The sequence below is a fragment of the Simochromis diagramma genome, unplaced genomic scaffold, assembly GCF_900408965.1.
Source record: "Simochromis diagramma unplaced genomic scaffold, fSimDia1.1 OVJJ01000544.1, whole genome shotgun sequence".
Classification (NCBI taxonomy): Eukaryota; Metazoa; Chordata; class Actinopteri; order Cichliformes; family Cichlidae; genus Simochromis; species Simochromis diagramma.
The window spans coordinates 35,315-52,412 of record NW_024387370.1 but is presented as its reverse complement, the minus strand read 5'-3'; the positions used below and the strand labels follow the sequence as shown (position 1 = coordinate 52,412).

General features: G+C 38.3%; 1 protein-coding gene and 1 long non-coding RNA gene across 2 annotated transcripts; one reads left to right on the top strand and one right to left on the bottom strand.

Annotated features, from left to right (window-relative positions):
- Positions 1-1,108: 1,108 nt before the first annotated feature.
- Positions 1,109-16,678, top strand: LOC120718849 (immunoglobulin lambda-1 light chain-like). Its single transcript, XM_040007583.1, has 5 exons — positions 1,109-1,262; positions 2,604-2,915; positions 3,048-3,122; positions 3,476-3,546; positions 16,291-16,678. The coding sequence occupies exons 1-5, from the start codon at positions 1,124-1,126 to the stop codon at positions 16,366-16,368; spliced, it is 675 nt and encodes a 224-aa protein (XP_039863517.1). The 5' UTR covers positions 1,109-1,123; the 3' UTR covers positions 16,369-16,678.
- LOC120718859 lies at positions 7,158-9,151 on the bottom strand. The gene is made up of 4 exons (XR_005692581.1): positions 8,616-9,151; positions 8,219-8,444; positions 7,755-7,899; positions 7,158-7,450 (listed from the first exon to the last, which is right to left on the bottom strand). It is a non-coding gene; the product is annotated as an uncharacterized LOC120718859 (long non-coding RNA).
- Positions 16,679-17,098: the final 420 nt, after the last annotated feature.

The window sequence follows — 17,098 nt, the reverse complement described above, 5'->3', positions numbered from 1 at the left end:
AACCGTTTATGTTTCCGCCTTTTTACTCTTATACAGAAAACTGCACTTTATGCTGAAATTTGTATTATTATTACTTAAAGACAATACCATTTGAAAATCCACATAAAGTACTTAAAATAACACTTGAATTTTAAGTCTGTCCAATTTTGGCCAGGGATTTTTTTAATGCAGTTTAAATGCTTTTTTCCCCATAAATTGAAAGAGCTTGAGTTATAATATTCATGTGCATGACTATTATTTCATTCTGTTGCCCACTAAAACCCTTTTAAAAAAAAAAAAGTGCTTTGGGGCAAATTTACATGTGCGATTAAATGTGATTAATCAAGATTAATTAATTACAAAGCCTCTAATTAAGTTGATTTTTTTAATTGAGTCCCACCCTTATTATTTATATAACGCCAAACCCCAACAACAGTCTGCTCAATGAAGTTTTATACCGTAAGTTAAAAACCCTACAATAATACAGAGAAAACTGTAATAAGCACACAAAACCCTACAAGCAAACACTTTGTGGGAAATGGGAAAGAAAAACTCTCCTTCAGCAGGAAGAATCGTCCAGCAAAACCAGGCTCAGGGAGGATTCACCATCTGTCACAGCTGGCTGGAGTGAAGGGAGGTAAACAAGGCTAAAGAAACGCTGTGGAAGAGAGCAAGAGATCAATAAGGATTTATTATAAAATGCAGAGTGCTGTATAAAACATAGTAAGTGAAGAAGAGAAGAGAGAAGGAGAAATGTCCAGTGCATCATGGGAATCTCCCAGCAGCCTAAGCCTATTGCAGCATAACTAAGGGAGGATTCAGGGTCACCTGATCCAGTCCTGACTATATGCTTTAGCAAAAAGGATGATGTCATCCTGTATTGAGTGTAGACACAGCCAAATATATAATGTTGACATAAAGCTGACTGACTGCCATGAATAACTACATTTTAAGCAGACTAAACAGAACCCTGTAAATTCCAGTTGCATTATGCATGTCAGGTGTTTCAGTCCAGACCTCAAATGCTGACCTAGATCAAAAATTCAGAATCAGTTAATGAAGAATCCATGTGCATTAAAGAAAAGAGAAGAAGAGACAGTCATGTTGATATGAACATTAGAGAAACACATCATGGAGCTGAAATATGATCCTGCTTCCTCATTTGGACTCATTCACCTCAGCTGACACATTCAACAGCAGACAGGTTTTTGTAGCAGTCTGTCTCACTGTGGGAGGAGGAAGCTACCTCATCTTTGGCTCTGGAACTAAACTGTCTGTAACAGGTAAGAACAAACATTTATTTTCCTTCAGTTGTTTTATTGTAGAAGCTGAAAATGTGTTTAAAGTCAGTTTCTGCTGCTTCAGGCTTTACATGTTAGTTTTTCATCATTAGTAGAGAATTCATCTGCAGCCATTGTTACATAAGAAAAGCTCAATAATCTCTGAAAACATGTTGAAATCTCACTGAACAACTAAAGTTATTCTTTATTTCTGCAAATATTAGTGATGTTACAAATATTTAGGATTTGATCCTCTCAGTGATTCTGCTGGTTTTTAACACGAGATCATATTTGATGTTGTAATAAGTTGCAGCAAACTTGTAAATTAAAAATTATGCTGAAGAGAAAATTTAGATTTAGTTTTCAAAGATGTATCTTCTTCATGAAAAGAGGATTTCTTGCAATTACATTCATGTATAAATTGACATAGATATTGATCAGGGACGTATAAAACATTTGTAATATGGAATAAAAATAATGAGGCTAAAATATGACATTGTTCTTACTGAGTCAGGTTTGTTTGATGTGTGAGTCTAAATTTCAAATGAAAAGAAAAACTTGAAAAATGTCACCAGTAAATGATTCTTTAAAAATAATGAAGAAATAAATAGAAATTTTCACATACTTTAAATTTATAACATAAAGTATGACAATTATTTTATATTATGTTAAAAAAAGGTACAAAATCCTCATTCAAGTTTCTGCTTCATTGGATTTAAATGTAATTATTTATTCACACATATGAAAAGAGCATAATAAAACCAAACAGTAGATGTATTGCTGTTCCAGTTACTGCAGAATAAAAACAAAGAATTATGAAGTCTGAAAAAGAAGTATGGTATTAATTCAAACATTTAAAAATCACCTGTTTACAAACTGATACAAAAATTTAAATTTCATTGTTGGAATTAAATCATGTTGAAAAATGTTGTGTTATGTTTAGTGCAGAACAATGTCAAAAATGATTAATGTATTTTTGAACAACAGTATCGACAAACACACACACACACACATATATATATATATATGTGTGTGTGTGTGTATAAATATAAATATAACATATTACAATAAAAAAAATACAATATATTTGAAATACATTTTATTTCAGTTTAAAACCATGCTGAGTGTTCCTCATGTGAGCCATGATGACATGAGGTGATGACTGTGTTTGATATGAAGCTGAATCCAGTGTATGTAGTGAACTTTGTGCTGTATTGATGAGTAGTTTAGTGATCAGAGTCCATGTAGTTTCCAGGATCAGACTGAATGCAGTGCAGTGCTGGAAGCTGCTGCTGACTGTGTGAATGTGTGTCTGTGCTGCTTGTTGCTGCTGTCAAACTTCAGATGAGCAGGTAGTGAAGCCCGTGGTGAGCGTGTACCCAGCAGCATCCAGAGCCCACCTGGAGGGGAACAGCTCCCTGCTGTGTGTGGCCTCAGCCATGTTTCCTCCTCTGGTCCAGTTCTCCTGGAAAAGACAGAAGAAGAACGGCGGAGAAGCGGAGGAGCTGCCCCCTGCTGAGGGAGAGCAGCTGGAGCTCAGAGAGGCGGGACGCACCATTGCCATCAGGATGGTTGATGGGAGCCATTCTGACACATATAAATACAGCTGCTGGGTGAAGCACGAGGGGGGCACAGTGGAGGCCCAAACACAACAAGGTAATGAAGGCTTGGTGACTGTGTTCAGCAGTGATTCAGCTTCATGTGGAGATGCTGTCAAAGAGAGCAGAGCAGCAGAGGACTGACATTTCTCACTGCAGCTCCAAACATTTGACTCCTTTTCTGTTTCAGAGCTTCCAGCTCCAGCAGCCTCCTGTCCTCCAGAGAGAGAGCCAGCAGACCTGCCAGCTCTGCAGCCAGCTGACTGTAAGATCACCTGCTGCCTCTCTGCATGGACAGCTCCAATGTCCAATGAGGGAGCTGGAACAAGTTTAGGCTCTTAAAGTTGCACTAATTGATCAAATCTTCATCCAACAAGCTCTGATAAAGCCACTGTACACTAGCTGCTCAGCACCAAACAGCAGACAGACCATAATATGTCAGAGATCAGTTTGTTAGCTGCTTGTGGAGTTCTTCTGCCCCCAAGTGGACACAAACACTACATCAATTCATCCACTTGAAGAAGAAGCTGTGACTGTTTCTATTTGGACTTTTTCTCCTTGATCTGAGAGGAATAACCCGACTGTCTGTCTGTCTCTTTGTGTCTGTCTGTCCTTCAGTGTCCTTCCAGTCTCAGTGCAGGGTGAAGCTGCTCTGCCTGCTGTACACAGTGCTGATAGTGAAGAGTCTGGTGTACTGCTGTGGACTCTCTCTGCTGATGATGCTCACAAACAAGGGAGCGTCCACCAACTGCACACATGCTGACTGACTGTTTCCTGCTCGCCTTTTCTCACCATCACATCTCATCAATTCATCTCATTCATCACTTTGATCACAAATGTTAGTTATGATGTGTTGTGCTTATTTTGCCTTTTTCTTCAACAGTTAGAAGATCATCTGAAATAAATACATCTTTACATGTATTGTTGCTCTGAGTTAGAATTCTTTTTGTACTTATTGTGACTTTTATTGTAGTAACAAAAACCATCAGGAATATTTTTATCACAAGTTTTTGTTTGATTTTCAAATGTCAAACAGTGTAGTTGTGTTTGTGTGAATAATAAAGATTTGAAGATGAAGACTTTGATTCTACTTTCATTGTGTGATCAACAACAACCCGTGTGAGTGAAGCACAAACTGACTGTATCCAAACTTGCTCTCCTGCAGCAGACGGGCTGTGTGGGTTTCTGCTCTGCAGCCTCCACACCGTTAGCTGTGGCTTTTCACTTTAATAACACAATGACAGTTACAAGCATGAACTCTGCTTCAAGAATGATTCCAGGAAGGATCTGTGTTCTTCACCTGTGAGAGAAACAGCTCAAATCCTCAACTCAGAGCTGACAAATGAACTTTAATGGAATCAAAGGAGAGACCATGAAGCCCCTGCAGTCTGCTCAGCTCCCATTTTATTACCTGAGCTGAGTTTTTCATTCTGGATATCACACACGTAAGAACAGATCAAGTCTGAACAGCAAATGTTGGAGAATCATTTTGAAGTCTTGCTAAATGTCCTTATTATTACAAAAACTACTGAATGATTCAGAAAATCCTTTCCAACAAGCAGAAATATGCAAACAAAGTAGAAACAAGGCAACATGAGTCATTCAGATGCAGATAACATATTCTCCTTATTTTGAAGAACACAGTCATGAAATCTTTCTGTGTGTCATTCATTGAGTTGAAGTGCCTAATAGAAGAGGAAAAGCAGCAATAATCAATGATAGCTGAGACATTGAGAACATGGCTGTATGCCTGCTATCATAACAGCAAACAAAGCACACAAACAGCAAACAGACAATAATGTGCTCGCAGCTTGTTGTGTGTTGTGTCATTTTTGACATTTCATGAAGTCACAAAAATGTGTGCGACTCATTAAAGGAGTCTGTACGTGTCAGTCAGTGCTCTGTATTCATGTGTTCACCTCATTAAAGTCACTCAGACACTTTTCTCCTCCAAACTTACAGCACAGCTTCATATTTCACTGACTGATTCTTTCATTACATCCATTAAGGGTCACACAGTGAAATTAGTGCAAACTTACAAATGTGTTGCAACAATTTTGGCCTCCAAACTGAACTTTGAGACAAACAGTGAAGCTGTGAGCAAAAAGAGGCTCCAGTGTGTGTCATGGTGGAGGAAACTGTTGTATTCCCACATTAAAAACATGCTGATCTTATTGGATTTTTCCCTCAAAGTCTTTTTCCTCCTTTTTCTCTTCATCCAAATGTTCTAGCAGGCTGACTGTGAGTCCCTGTTGAACCTGTACAGCAGAAAGTAACAGCAGTCAGCGGCCTCCACTTGACTTCATGACTTCAACCCCTCGCACAGTCACTTTCACTTTCTTCCTTCTGTCTTTTAGTCCTAAAATGTAGAACAACACCAGATCCAAATATTTGTGTCCTTCACTCACATCTTCAAATGATCCCTTCCATATCAGAGATGATACAAAGGCAACATTTGTCTTATTTCTCTTTCATGAATCAAAAAGTACTTTTGTACTGTTGTGTAAATGTGTGTGTAAAGGTGGATGACTGCCTGCTGCAAATGAAATCTAACCATGGCTACAAATAAATGAAGCTGAAGCTGACGTGAAACACAGCCCTGTTTTTATTACTGTTTATAGATATTAGAATTGATGATCATCATTTTAATGATTCTTAAAAAGGCTTTAATGAATCCTTCAGTCTGAAACCAACTTGGAACAAAACACATTAGAAGATGTGGGAAAGAACCACAGTGTGCACATATTTAAACACACAACACAACCACATGTGTTTGTTTCAAATAACATTTCACTGTAAATATTGTTAAATATGATTTTATTTTAATCTATTTTTTTTAAATATTTTTTACTTTTAAATGTTTTTACAGCATAATAATGTTTTATATTTGTATTTTTATTTATAGTTTCATTATATTTAGTTTGTATATTCAGTGTTTTCATCACAGCTGTTAAACAACAGATAACAGTGTGTGTTAGTAAATTCACAGCAACATGAATGTTTCTGAGTGTTTGTGCATCATGTGACCCAGATTTTTGGATCTGCTGTCAGATTGAAATGAAGACGATGAAACCACAGCAGCTTCAGCTGAGCTGTCAATCAGCAGCAGCAGTCTTATCTGTGGGCCGCAGGGGCTGATGGGAGCTTTGAGGACCTGTTAGAAACCACGTGGCCCTCGTCTGATCTCACAGCTCGTCCTTGTTTGGCCTCAGCTGCATCAGAGCGCCACTTCTCCCCAGGTTCACCAGAGGAAACACCACTGCACAAAATGCTTTTCCTCCCAGCTGCTGCTCTGTGCTGTCTGTGTTCAGGTGAGTGTTTCCAGCCAATCAGGAGCCAACAAAGTCAACCTGTAACAAACACTGTCACACTAACCTTCATCTATCTGTCTGTGTCTCTACAGCACTGGTTACCATGGCAGCAGAACAGCTGATTCAGGACGATTTAACATTGACCAGGAGAGTTGGACAAAGTGTCTCCATCAGCTGTGGAGGGATTAATAAGTGTAATTATGACTGGATATACTGGTACCAGAAGAAAGAAACAGAAACATTCAGAACAATTCTTGCTATCGATAAAAGTGATGGTGAAATCAGATTAGATGATTACAATCATCCTCAGAAAAATGACTTTTTAGTTGAGCTAAAAAAGGACATTTGTGAGTTGAAGATAGAGAAAGTTAAACTCGATCATTCAGCCACCTACTACTGCTCCTGTTTGAAGTATGTTACCCACAGTGAGAAATGATCCCTGCAGCCTGAACAAAAACCAACAGATGAACAGATGTCAAACAGTGTCTGTGACAGGAAGAGAGCAGTAAACCACAGCCCAGCTTCACATGTTTCACCTCCATCTCAGAGTCACAAACATACTGAGCTCAGGGACCATTTTTATTTACTGCTGTCAGAAATTCAATTCTATTTATTTCTGTTTAAACAGATTTTTCATCCTGTTTTAAGACAGAAACAAGAGGAACAGATGACATCAAACTTCCAAATGTAAACAAATGTATCCTCAGTCCCACAAAAACATTTATTCAAAGTGAAAGAAAAACAGATTGTGTCAAACTGAATCAAAGTCCAGATCGGAAGAACACATTGAAATGATGTGCAGTATCAGGCAATTCTGTTGAATCAACATTGAAATCTGACACTGATTTTTCATCACTTTTGCACCCTCAGTTAATAATGAAACAATGTTGAATTCTTTTATTTTCCATAACATTTGCACTCGTGGTTAATGCTGAAATAGCAATTACATCATGATCAAAAATAAACAGGACTTAATAGGTGTTTCAATCAATACTAAACCTGTGAAAAAGACAATTGTGTATTATCTAAAAACAGAATTACCATTATATGTTAGACATTATCTTTCAATTTACCATGTCCATAATAATATCCCTATAATATTATCATCAGGCATTATTTAAGTAACAAAATGACAATAGACATCTTTGCATTAAGAAAAAAAAATCCTATAAAAATCCTATAAAGGTGGGCATCCTGCACCACCCTTCTGATGGGGAGCGATTCCTGCCATTCCTTAGGTGAAGGCAAACTCAGAAACTGCATTTACCACCACCTGCTGAGTCTAGAACAAAACCAAACACAAGAAAAATTAAACAGAAAAAAAGGAGAGGCTCAATTAGAGCTTACATTGTCAAAAGTCTTTAGCGGGGAGGAAGCCTATAAACTACTAGGCTGATTAACATTAAAGTCACAGGGCAGAAATCAGCAAACTGCTGCCTCACTTTGTTCACCTGTGTGCTATGTTCCATGGTCGGGTTGGCTAACAAAGACCTGACACAGGAAACTACAGATGCATGTAGAACTTTAGTTGATCACTCTATTGTTCACTGAAGGCTCATAAAACTACAATAAACAATAATACGTACCAAAAATGCATCTGCAGAGCACTTTCTCTTTTGCTTGGTCTGGTCCTTATTTTTCCTCCCAAGTCCAGAGGCCAGCTCATTTGTAATGGCATAGATGGCCTCGCACCTCCAGTGTGGTCCCTCCAATAAAAGAAAAGTGTCACACCTATCAAGGTATTTAAAAATAAAATATTGCAATGTTGTGAGTTATTTTAAGAAATGTGCATGATTATGCTTGTGTGTTGACATCATGAAAGAGATGAAAGAGACATAATGATTTTTTTTTCCTAAGCCTAATTTTCCAGAGATAAAAGGAATTACCTGAAATTTTTACAGTGACATGTATTTCAATTCCTATTTGTTGGATCTTCCCATGACAACCTGCTGTTGTACATTGCAGCAGAACATACACCAGCATGCCATTTTTAAGCAGTTTAACCAAACTGGAAAATGTCTTAAGTTCTCAGTTATAAAAGTTAAATAACCTGAAAGAATTGAGCATTTTTTAATTTGCTGCCGGTAACTGAAGAGTTGCTGCTGCATTGTTCAGCTCATCCATATTGTGCAAAGGCTAATCCGGAGGCAAAACCCCAGCAGCAACATGTTCCCTGCTGCAGGATGATGGAAGGCTCTGAACTCCTGAAGTTCTGAAGTCCTTGACTTCTCTGGTCAGCTCTGTCACCATGGTTACTAATTTTTGGAAGGTTGCATCTGTAGAAAAGATCAATAAAACAGAGAATCCCGGCTTGTGATAACCATAACAAGGTAGACACAAAGGTTGTCAGGCTCCAACACTGTAAATGAACTATAGATATTAACAAATGTTCACCTTTTTCAAATTCAACCTTCAAATAACGAATAAATAAATTCTAACATTCTTACCTGATATGGATCGGGGTGCAGGGATGGACAATATTATCAGCTGAGTTTCAACATAATTTCCCACTCAACTGTGAAAAAGACTGTTCAATAGTGGCCGGATGGGATGTACCACTGTGAGAGGGGTGCTACGGAACAGTCCAAGTAATATCAGCTTTAATTTCCCAGTCAACTATAAAAACATGTTTTTTCCATGTTATTCTTCATCAACTATAAATAGATCAATAATCAATGCTAACAGAACAACTGTGAATCAATGTTATTCCAATGACAGTACTATTAGACCGTCAAGTTCCATCAGTATTTGGATGTTGTTCAACATTGATATAACATTGGGATTTCAATCTTGATGGTTCACATTCCTGTCAAAAAATGCTGTCTACAACATTTCTAATGTCTATTATCGTTGTTGCTAAACAACCTGAGCAGTGCATCAGTAGGTTAGACCGTCCCATTCAACAGCCTTGCACTTCTGGCCTTCAGGGTTTTCAAAGGACCGAGGCTAATGCAATGCAAAACACTGCACTGAGACATCCATCCATCCATCTGCTTTCACTTCTCCTTTTCAGGGTCGCGGGGGGCGCTGGAGCCTATCCCACCTGTCATAGGGCGAGAGGCGGGGTACCCCCTGGACAGGTCGCCAGTCTGTCGCAGGGCTAACACACAGGGACAGACAAGCATTCACGCTCACATTCACTCGCGCATTCACACCTATGAGCAATTTGGATTAACCAATTAACCTATCCCCACAAGCTGCATGTCTTTGGACTGCGGGAGGAAGCCGGAGTACCCGGAGAGAACCCACGCAAACACGGGGAGAACATGCAAACTCCACACAGAAGGACCCCGGCCTGATGGTGGAGTTGAACTCAGGACCTTCTTGCTCTGCAGCAACAGTGGTAACCACCAGCACTGAGACATGTTCAAAAAAACCCGAGAGCTTATTTGTCATCCCATGTCAAGGCCTGTATTGTTCTTCAGAATATCACGTGACCAAAGATAAACGAGGCCTCGTCATGTGATTTGAGCTGTTGAAAAGACTCATGAATTTGTTCCTTGCATGAACTGGTGATTTCATTTCCAAAACCATTGTAGCCCCACACATGGGATATTTTGTCCTCTGCATTTAACCCATTCACTCAGTGAAGCAGTGGCCAGCTACCAATCCAGTGCCTGGGGAGCGATGTGTAGAGACGGTACCTTGCTCAAGGTGCTCATTTAGTGGATTTGAACTACTGACCTTCTGATCATGGGGCAACCACTCTACCTACTGAGCTATCCCATCAAATATCCCACCAAAATAAACCACCCAAAAATGTGAAATATATCAGCAGTTGGGGAGCATTTTGACAATAATAATAACAAACATTTTCTCAAACCTGTCTCAGAAAAAATAGTTAGTGGTGTGTGTGTTTTATATAGGACATCAAATGAGTATTCAACAAATGATACATCATTACATTTACATGTCCACTTTTATGTAGCCCCCGTGTCTTATTTAAACAGGGCTGCTATGCACTGAATAACCAGCAGATGTAAGTACGTCCAAATCAGCTGCTGAATGGGGCTTTGTTTGATCTGCCTTTTGGTGAAGCAATTGGCCTTAAAGATTCGACAAACTGGGGTTTCATCACACCATCAACGCTAATAGGTGATTTAATTAAAGTAAGTAATTAACCATGAGGTAAAACACAACAGAAGCAAATGAAGAAAACATATACACAATCCAGTCTTTAAGTCTGACGTCATTAGCCGTGCCTGGGCCCAAACTCCGCTGCAGGTCCCTAAGTCCAACGATCACTGCGGCATCACTGAGAATTAAACACTGTCTTAATCATTTCATCAGTAATAAAATGATCAGCGTTGCTGCTCTAACAGGTGTAACAATTAAGTTTAACATGCAGGCATTAATGAAGACTGAATTTATGAAATTTAACGGAGTTGGAAGTTAGCAGGAAGTTCGCTCGCTAGTTTCCATCCAAATATAATATAATATGTTCTGACTGAGGGATTTCTGAAACGAAATAAGACGTACAGCTCTGCTATCATTTCTGACATAAATGAAGGATGCTGTTAACAGACCAAACTTCAGTGAGAAGAACACCTACCATATAAGGTTAGTCATTAATATACTGCTGCATGGGCTGGGCTGTATACATCGTAAGGTTTTAAAAACTGAGCTTTAAAATGAAGAGAGAGAGGCCGACAGTGATCACTGACTATTTTAGGGGCTTGTTTTAATTAAAAAGAAGATGCAAAGAATTAACATGTGTTAAAAACACAACAGCATTAATAAATGCAGAGTGGTTGGGACCTGGAAGCAGGATTCATCAGGTCATCACTTAAAGACCAGATACCCCACCTGCTGTGAATGTTTTAATGCAGTACAGTTGTTATTATTTTAACTTGTCACAGCCTGTTTATGACAGTTCAAATAAATAGCATTTACAGTGTTGGGCAAGTTACTTTGAAAAAGTAATTAATTATAGTTACTAGTTACTTCTTCAAAAAAGTAACTGAGTTAGTAACTGAGTTACAAGATTCTAAAAGTAATTAATTAGTTGAAAAGTAATTATTGCGTTACTTTAAAAAAAATGTTTAACCCTCTGTGATCCAGGGTATAATTGCCCATTTTAACCACTTTGATGTTCCCTCTACATTTCACCTTTATAAACTATTTACTTTGCCTTGTTTGGTATCATTCTTTTCAGCACAGCCTCACGTGTCTGAATTTACAGTTATGTTTTCATTTTGACAAACTGTATTAACACAACTGATCTAAAATCAAACAAAAAAAGTAAACTCCGAGTAGAAAAAGTTAGATTTTTTACTGTAACAACCACTGTCAGGGACCAAGCAGTAAAGCATAAAGGACACAGGTGGTTTTAATTCAAAAAGGGGTTTTAGACTAAACTCAAGATAATAATTAACAAAACCTCAAACAAACATATGACAAACTGACCTGCTGAAATGACACGCGGGAACTTAAATACTGGTTTAGCTAAACCAAATGACACACACGGGGGAAAACAAGATGGCTGCCATATAACCAACTAATACAAAACAATTAAACAAACATGAAACACCCCCCAGGCAATGAAGCATGTGGTGCAATCCAATTAGGCTGTCAGTGGTACTTCAGGTCTCCCAGCCCTTTGCCAGACAGGAGGAGATGCCAACCCCCAGGTAACTCAAAGAAAGATGTATTAATATAACATAAAACAGAACTTTGACCTTGCAAGGTTAATATGTGTGCACGCCATATAAACATTGGAAGGTGTGATGGAAAAATAAATACATTTAATAAAGAAACAATATTGAACAATAAGTAGAATATTTTAAAGTAGTGACTGTAAATTAAACTAAAGTGAATCAACGGGTGGTGAGGTGTGGAGCTTACCATGTGTGGCATGCCATCACAACCACAAACATGTTTAATGAATCATATTTCATAACTTTAAATGCAAATATAAATTGTCAATTTTAAAATCCTATGCACAAGTTTTGCAAATAAACAAAGTTATTTATTTATTTGCTTTTTAAAATAACCATTTCAAACTATTTACATAACAATCAGCTGTTCTGCATTCAACAAGATGCCACACAAGTTATTTGTGCCAGTCCAAAAATTTCTGTCCACTACAAAGGAAACATCACAGCCTGATACCTGCAGGTCTGACAGCAGCAGGCGTATCACTCCTGCTTCTACCTGGAGACAGCAGTCGCCTCATTGTTCTGACACACAACACAACACTACACACTAACTACACACTCCAAACACGCTACACGTCACAAATCTATCACATCTCAAAACTCTCTCTCTCACTCTCTCACTCCTAAAACTTCCACCTCTTCCTAAACAACAAAATGTCATGTTGCCATATCCTCTTTTGATTGGTCGACATGGTGCGTTTTCCACCAACATGACAGGCCTGTTTTTTGTTTTGGTTTTTTTGCTCATAAGCAGAGAGGTTTCGCTGCGCTGTCCTTAGACAGTAAACATGACGAAACTATTGAGGAAAAAACGCCGCATATATATTGTTTATCATGACTCTGTTTTTACGTGGCCTATCAACACAATTAAAAACCTTGTTGCTTTGTCATCTTGAAGTGGTCATGTGATTGGCTTACCACGACTACTTTATTCTTCCTCAGTCAAACAGCAGCACTCATGCGATTGTTTTGCCCCCTCAGCTCCAGGTGTTGTGCCAAAAAGTGATTGTGATTACCGTCCGCGGGAGCGCAGCTGCTAAAAGCTGTAGCGCCCAGATTAGTTACGCAGTCAGCTACTTCCGTGCAACTGATATAAAATGTAGTAAGCTGAACACAGCTTCAACCATCTGTTTGTTGAAAAATAGTAACGCAACCGCATTTTCTTGTTAGTAACGGTAACGGCGTTGTAACGATAGGAATAGTAATTAGTTCGATTTCTCGTTACTGAAAAAAGTAACGCCGTTATTCCCATCACTGTTCATATAAGAAATACAATTGTCTGTGTAAACTGTATGTGGTGTTAAATAGGGTGGTACTTCAAGAGTCATATATTTTATGAGGTGGTACTTATTGTGACAAGTTTGAGAACCACTGAAATAGAAGAAGATACAGAGCATTAAAACATGTAAAAAACACAAAAGCAGGACTCATCACGTCATCACTTAAAGAGGGATAATGAGGGAAGAGGCCACAAGTGGAAACACAGCTGACATTAATCTGACTGGTGAGATGGGGGAGCAAAAGTAAACATTATACAAATGAAACAGAAAACTATCAAAATAAAACAGGAAGTAAACCACACATCCACTGAGACACCTGGGCTTGACACAGGGCATAAAGAAAACAAACAACAAAAGTCAGAAACTAGAAATAAACTCAGATGTAGTAGAGAAAGTAAACTATAAAGAAGTGACTGTTAATTCATTTTTTAAATGAACAAAAAGAGTCATGAGTCCACTCAAAACGCTGGCTCAGAGACCCAGGACCATGAGTGTTGATGTTCCATATTGATGTTACATCTGACACTGAAGCCCAGAGGCCTGTGTCAAGCAAAGGGGGGTGTCCAAGTGAAGCCTGTGTCGAAATGTTGTTTCTCTGAAATGACGCAGGTGTGGTGATTTGTGCCAGTGGGTAGGTTATGCCACCCCTTATACATGTGAATAATAATTGACCTGACTATATAGGTTAAATGCTTCCATTAGGTTTAGAGTGTATGTGTGTATGTTCTATTATATAGAATTGTAATGATCCTTAAGGGGATTTTATTGTGATATGTTCACTTTTTCCGTTGCAATGTTACAGTGTTTTTTTAAGAGACGTGCTTTGGCTGTGGTGTATGGAAAAACATTGAGTGTGTATTCTGGGGGGCAATTTTAGCTTCATATCTCAAGTATTTTTTAACATATATTTCTTTTTTGAGAAATTGTCATTTTTTCACATCTGAACATGAACCTCTCAAAAATTATTAAAAGCCTTAAATGTTTTCGCTGGTCATTGAATAAGAATCTGTAATTTGGGACAGATACATCAAAAATGTTTGTATTGGCTAGTTGAACTTCCGCGATGTAAGGTCTGACCTTCACTGAGGCTCTTTTCTGGACTTCTCAGATGTTGTGGTCAGGAAGGCTCATCAGCATTTATACATCCTAATGAGGCTCAGGAAGAATTAGTGCTTTTTTATTCCCAAGCCATCAGACTCCTCTGCTGCAACACCTGACACCTGACTGCTGCTTACAACTGTCAGATTTCTCATGTGCCACATGCTAAATAGAGAACGTCCTCCACTCTATGCATATGAGTAACTCATGTTGCTTTAGTTCAGATGTTGAGTGATTTATTTTTCTCATCAAATACATATTAACCAGTTGTTAACTTATACATGTCTAATAAAACTGAAACTGAGCATCGTGGAGCTGAAATATGATCATTCCTTCTCATTTGGATTCATTCATCTCAGCTGACACATTCAACAGCAAAGAGCTTTTTGTAGCAGTCTGTCTCACTGTGGGAGGATTGGGAGGATTACTGGTACTACCACGGTCACCTCATCTTTGGCTCTGGAACTAAACTGTCTGTAACAGGTAAGAACAAACATTTATTTTCCTTCAGTTGTTTTATTGTAGAAGCTGAAAATGTGTTTTACAGTCAGTTTCTGCTGCTTCAGGCTTTACATGTTAGTTTTTCATCATTAGTAGAGAATTCATCTGCAGCCATTGTTACATAAAAATGTGATTTCACTTAAAAATAATTAAATCTTTTGTAAATGTTTTGTGAAAAATGTTAATATTACCCTTGTTGAAGGGAAAAAAATTATAAGTATTTTTCACGAACTTAATTAAAATATTTTTAAAGATTAGTTATGGTAAGTACAAATAAAATTTCAATACAAGTCATGTATAATGTAATGTGATGTAATGAATCGTAGAATACTGCATAGCATGCAATGTTTTATTAAATTTGTGCTTCTATTTTTATATTTCTAAATAGAGGGGCGTGTAATAAGTTTAAATTGATGATTCTGATGTAAAAAGCTATTAAAGAATGATAGAATCAAAGGTTTTATTAAAATAAAATGTGTATTAAATCATGTGTAAATTGAGATTATGGAGGTCTGGCATAAAACCAGATTTATTTGTAGGACCTAATTTTTAAACTATGTGTCAGTAAATATTGTGTATCAGAAAGTGGACACATTATGAAATTCTTATGATCAAATCTCATACAATCAAAAAAATAATACAATATTTAAAACAATGAAACTAAATGAACCTTTCATTGAAGCTATATTTAAAATGTGTTTTAGAAAAGCAAAGACCCATTATTGACACAATGAGTACGTATTTAACATGCGTGATGATAACTTGCATCATTGGGGGGAAGATTGTCTAATATAAAATGCGAATCACTACTTCTTTTTTTACAAAAAAATGAAAATGAAACATTGGGGAAATAAAGTTATATTTAGTTTTAATTTCATTTCATTCCTCATGTGAGCCATGATGACATGAGGTGATGACTGTGTTTGATATGAAGCTGAATCCAGTGTATGTAGTGAACTTTGTGCTGTATTGATGAGTAGTTTAGTGATCAGAGTCCATGTAGTTTCCAGGATCAGACTGAATGCAGTGCAGTGCTGGAAGCTGCTGCTGACTGTGTGAATGTGTGTCTGTGCTGCTTGTTGCTGCTGTCAAACTTCAGATGAGCAGGTAGTGAAGCCCGTGGTGAGCGTGTACCCAGCAGCATCCAGAGCCCACCTGGAGGGGAACAGCTCCCTGCTGTGTGTGGCCTCAGCCATGTTTCCTCCTCTGGTCCAGTTCTCCTGGAAAAGACAGAAGAAGAACGGCGGAGAAGCGGAGGAGCTGCCCCCTGCTGAGGGAGAGCAGCTGGAGCTCAGAGAGGCGGGACGCACCATTGCCATCAGGATGGTTGATCGTGATGATCTCTTCACATACATGTACAGATGTTACGTCAAACATGAGGGGGGCACAGTGGAGGCTCCAGCACAACAAGGTAATGAAAGCTTGATGACTGTGCTCAGCAAACAAGAATATCACTGATGTTTCCCACTGCAGCTCAAAACGTTTAACTCTTTTCTGTTTCAGAAGTTTCTGCCAGGTATCAGAGGTTTCTACAACGTGTGAAGCTGCTCTGCCTGCTGTACACAGTGCTGATACTGAAGAGTCTGGTGTACTGCTGTGGACTCTCTCTGCTGATGATGCTCACAAACAAGGGAGCGTCCACCAACTGCACACATGCTGACTGACTGTTTCCTGCTCGCCTTTTCTCACCATCACATCTCATCAATTCATCTCATTCATCACTTTGATCACAAATGTTAGTTATGATGTGTTGTGCTTATTTTGCCTTTTTCTTCAACAGTTAGAAGATCATCTGAAATAAATACATCTTTACATGTATTGTTGCTCTGAGTTAGAATTCTTTTTGTACTTATTGTGACTTTTATTGTAGTAACAAAAACCATCAGGAATATTTTTATCACAAGTTTTTGTTTGATTTTCAAATGTCAAACAGTGTAGTTGTGTTTGTGTGAATAATAAAGATTTGAAGATGAAGAGTTTGATTCTACTTTCATTGTGTGATCAACAACAACCCGTGTGAGTGAAGCACAAACTGACTGTATCCAAACTTGCTCTCCTGCAGCAGACGGGCTGTGTGGGTTTCTGCTCTGCAGCCTCCACACCGTTAGCTGTGGCTTTTCACTTTAATAACACAATGACAGTTACAAGCATGAACTCTGCTTCAAGAATGATTCCAGGAAGGATCTGTGTTCTTCACCTGTGAGAGAAACAGCTCAAATCCTCAACTCAGAGCTGACAAATGAACTTTAATGGAATCAAAGGAGAGACCATGAAGCCCCTGCAGTCTGCTCAGCTCCCATTTTATTACCTGAGCTGAGTTTTTCATTCTGGATATCACACACGTAAGAACAGATCAAGTCTGAACAGCAAATGTTGGAGAATCATTTTGAAGTC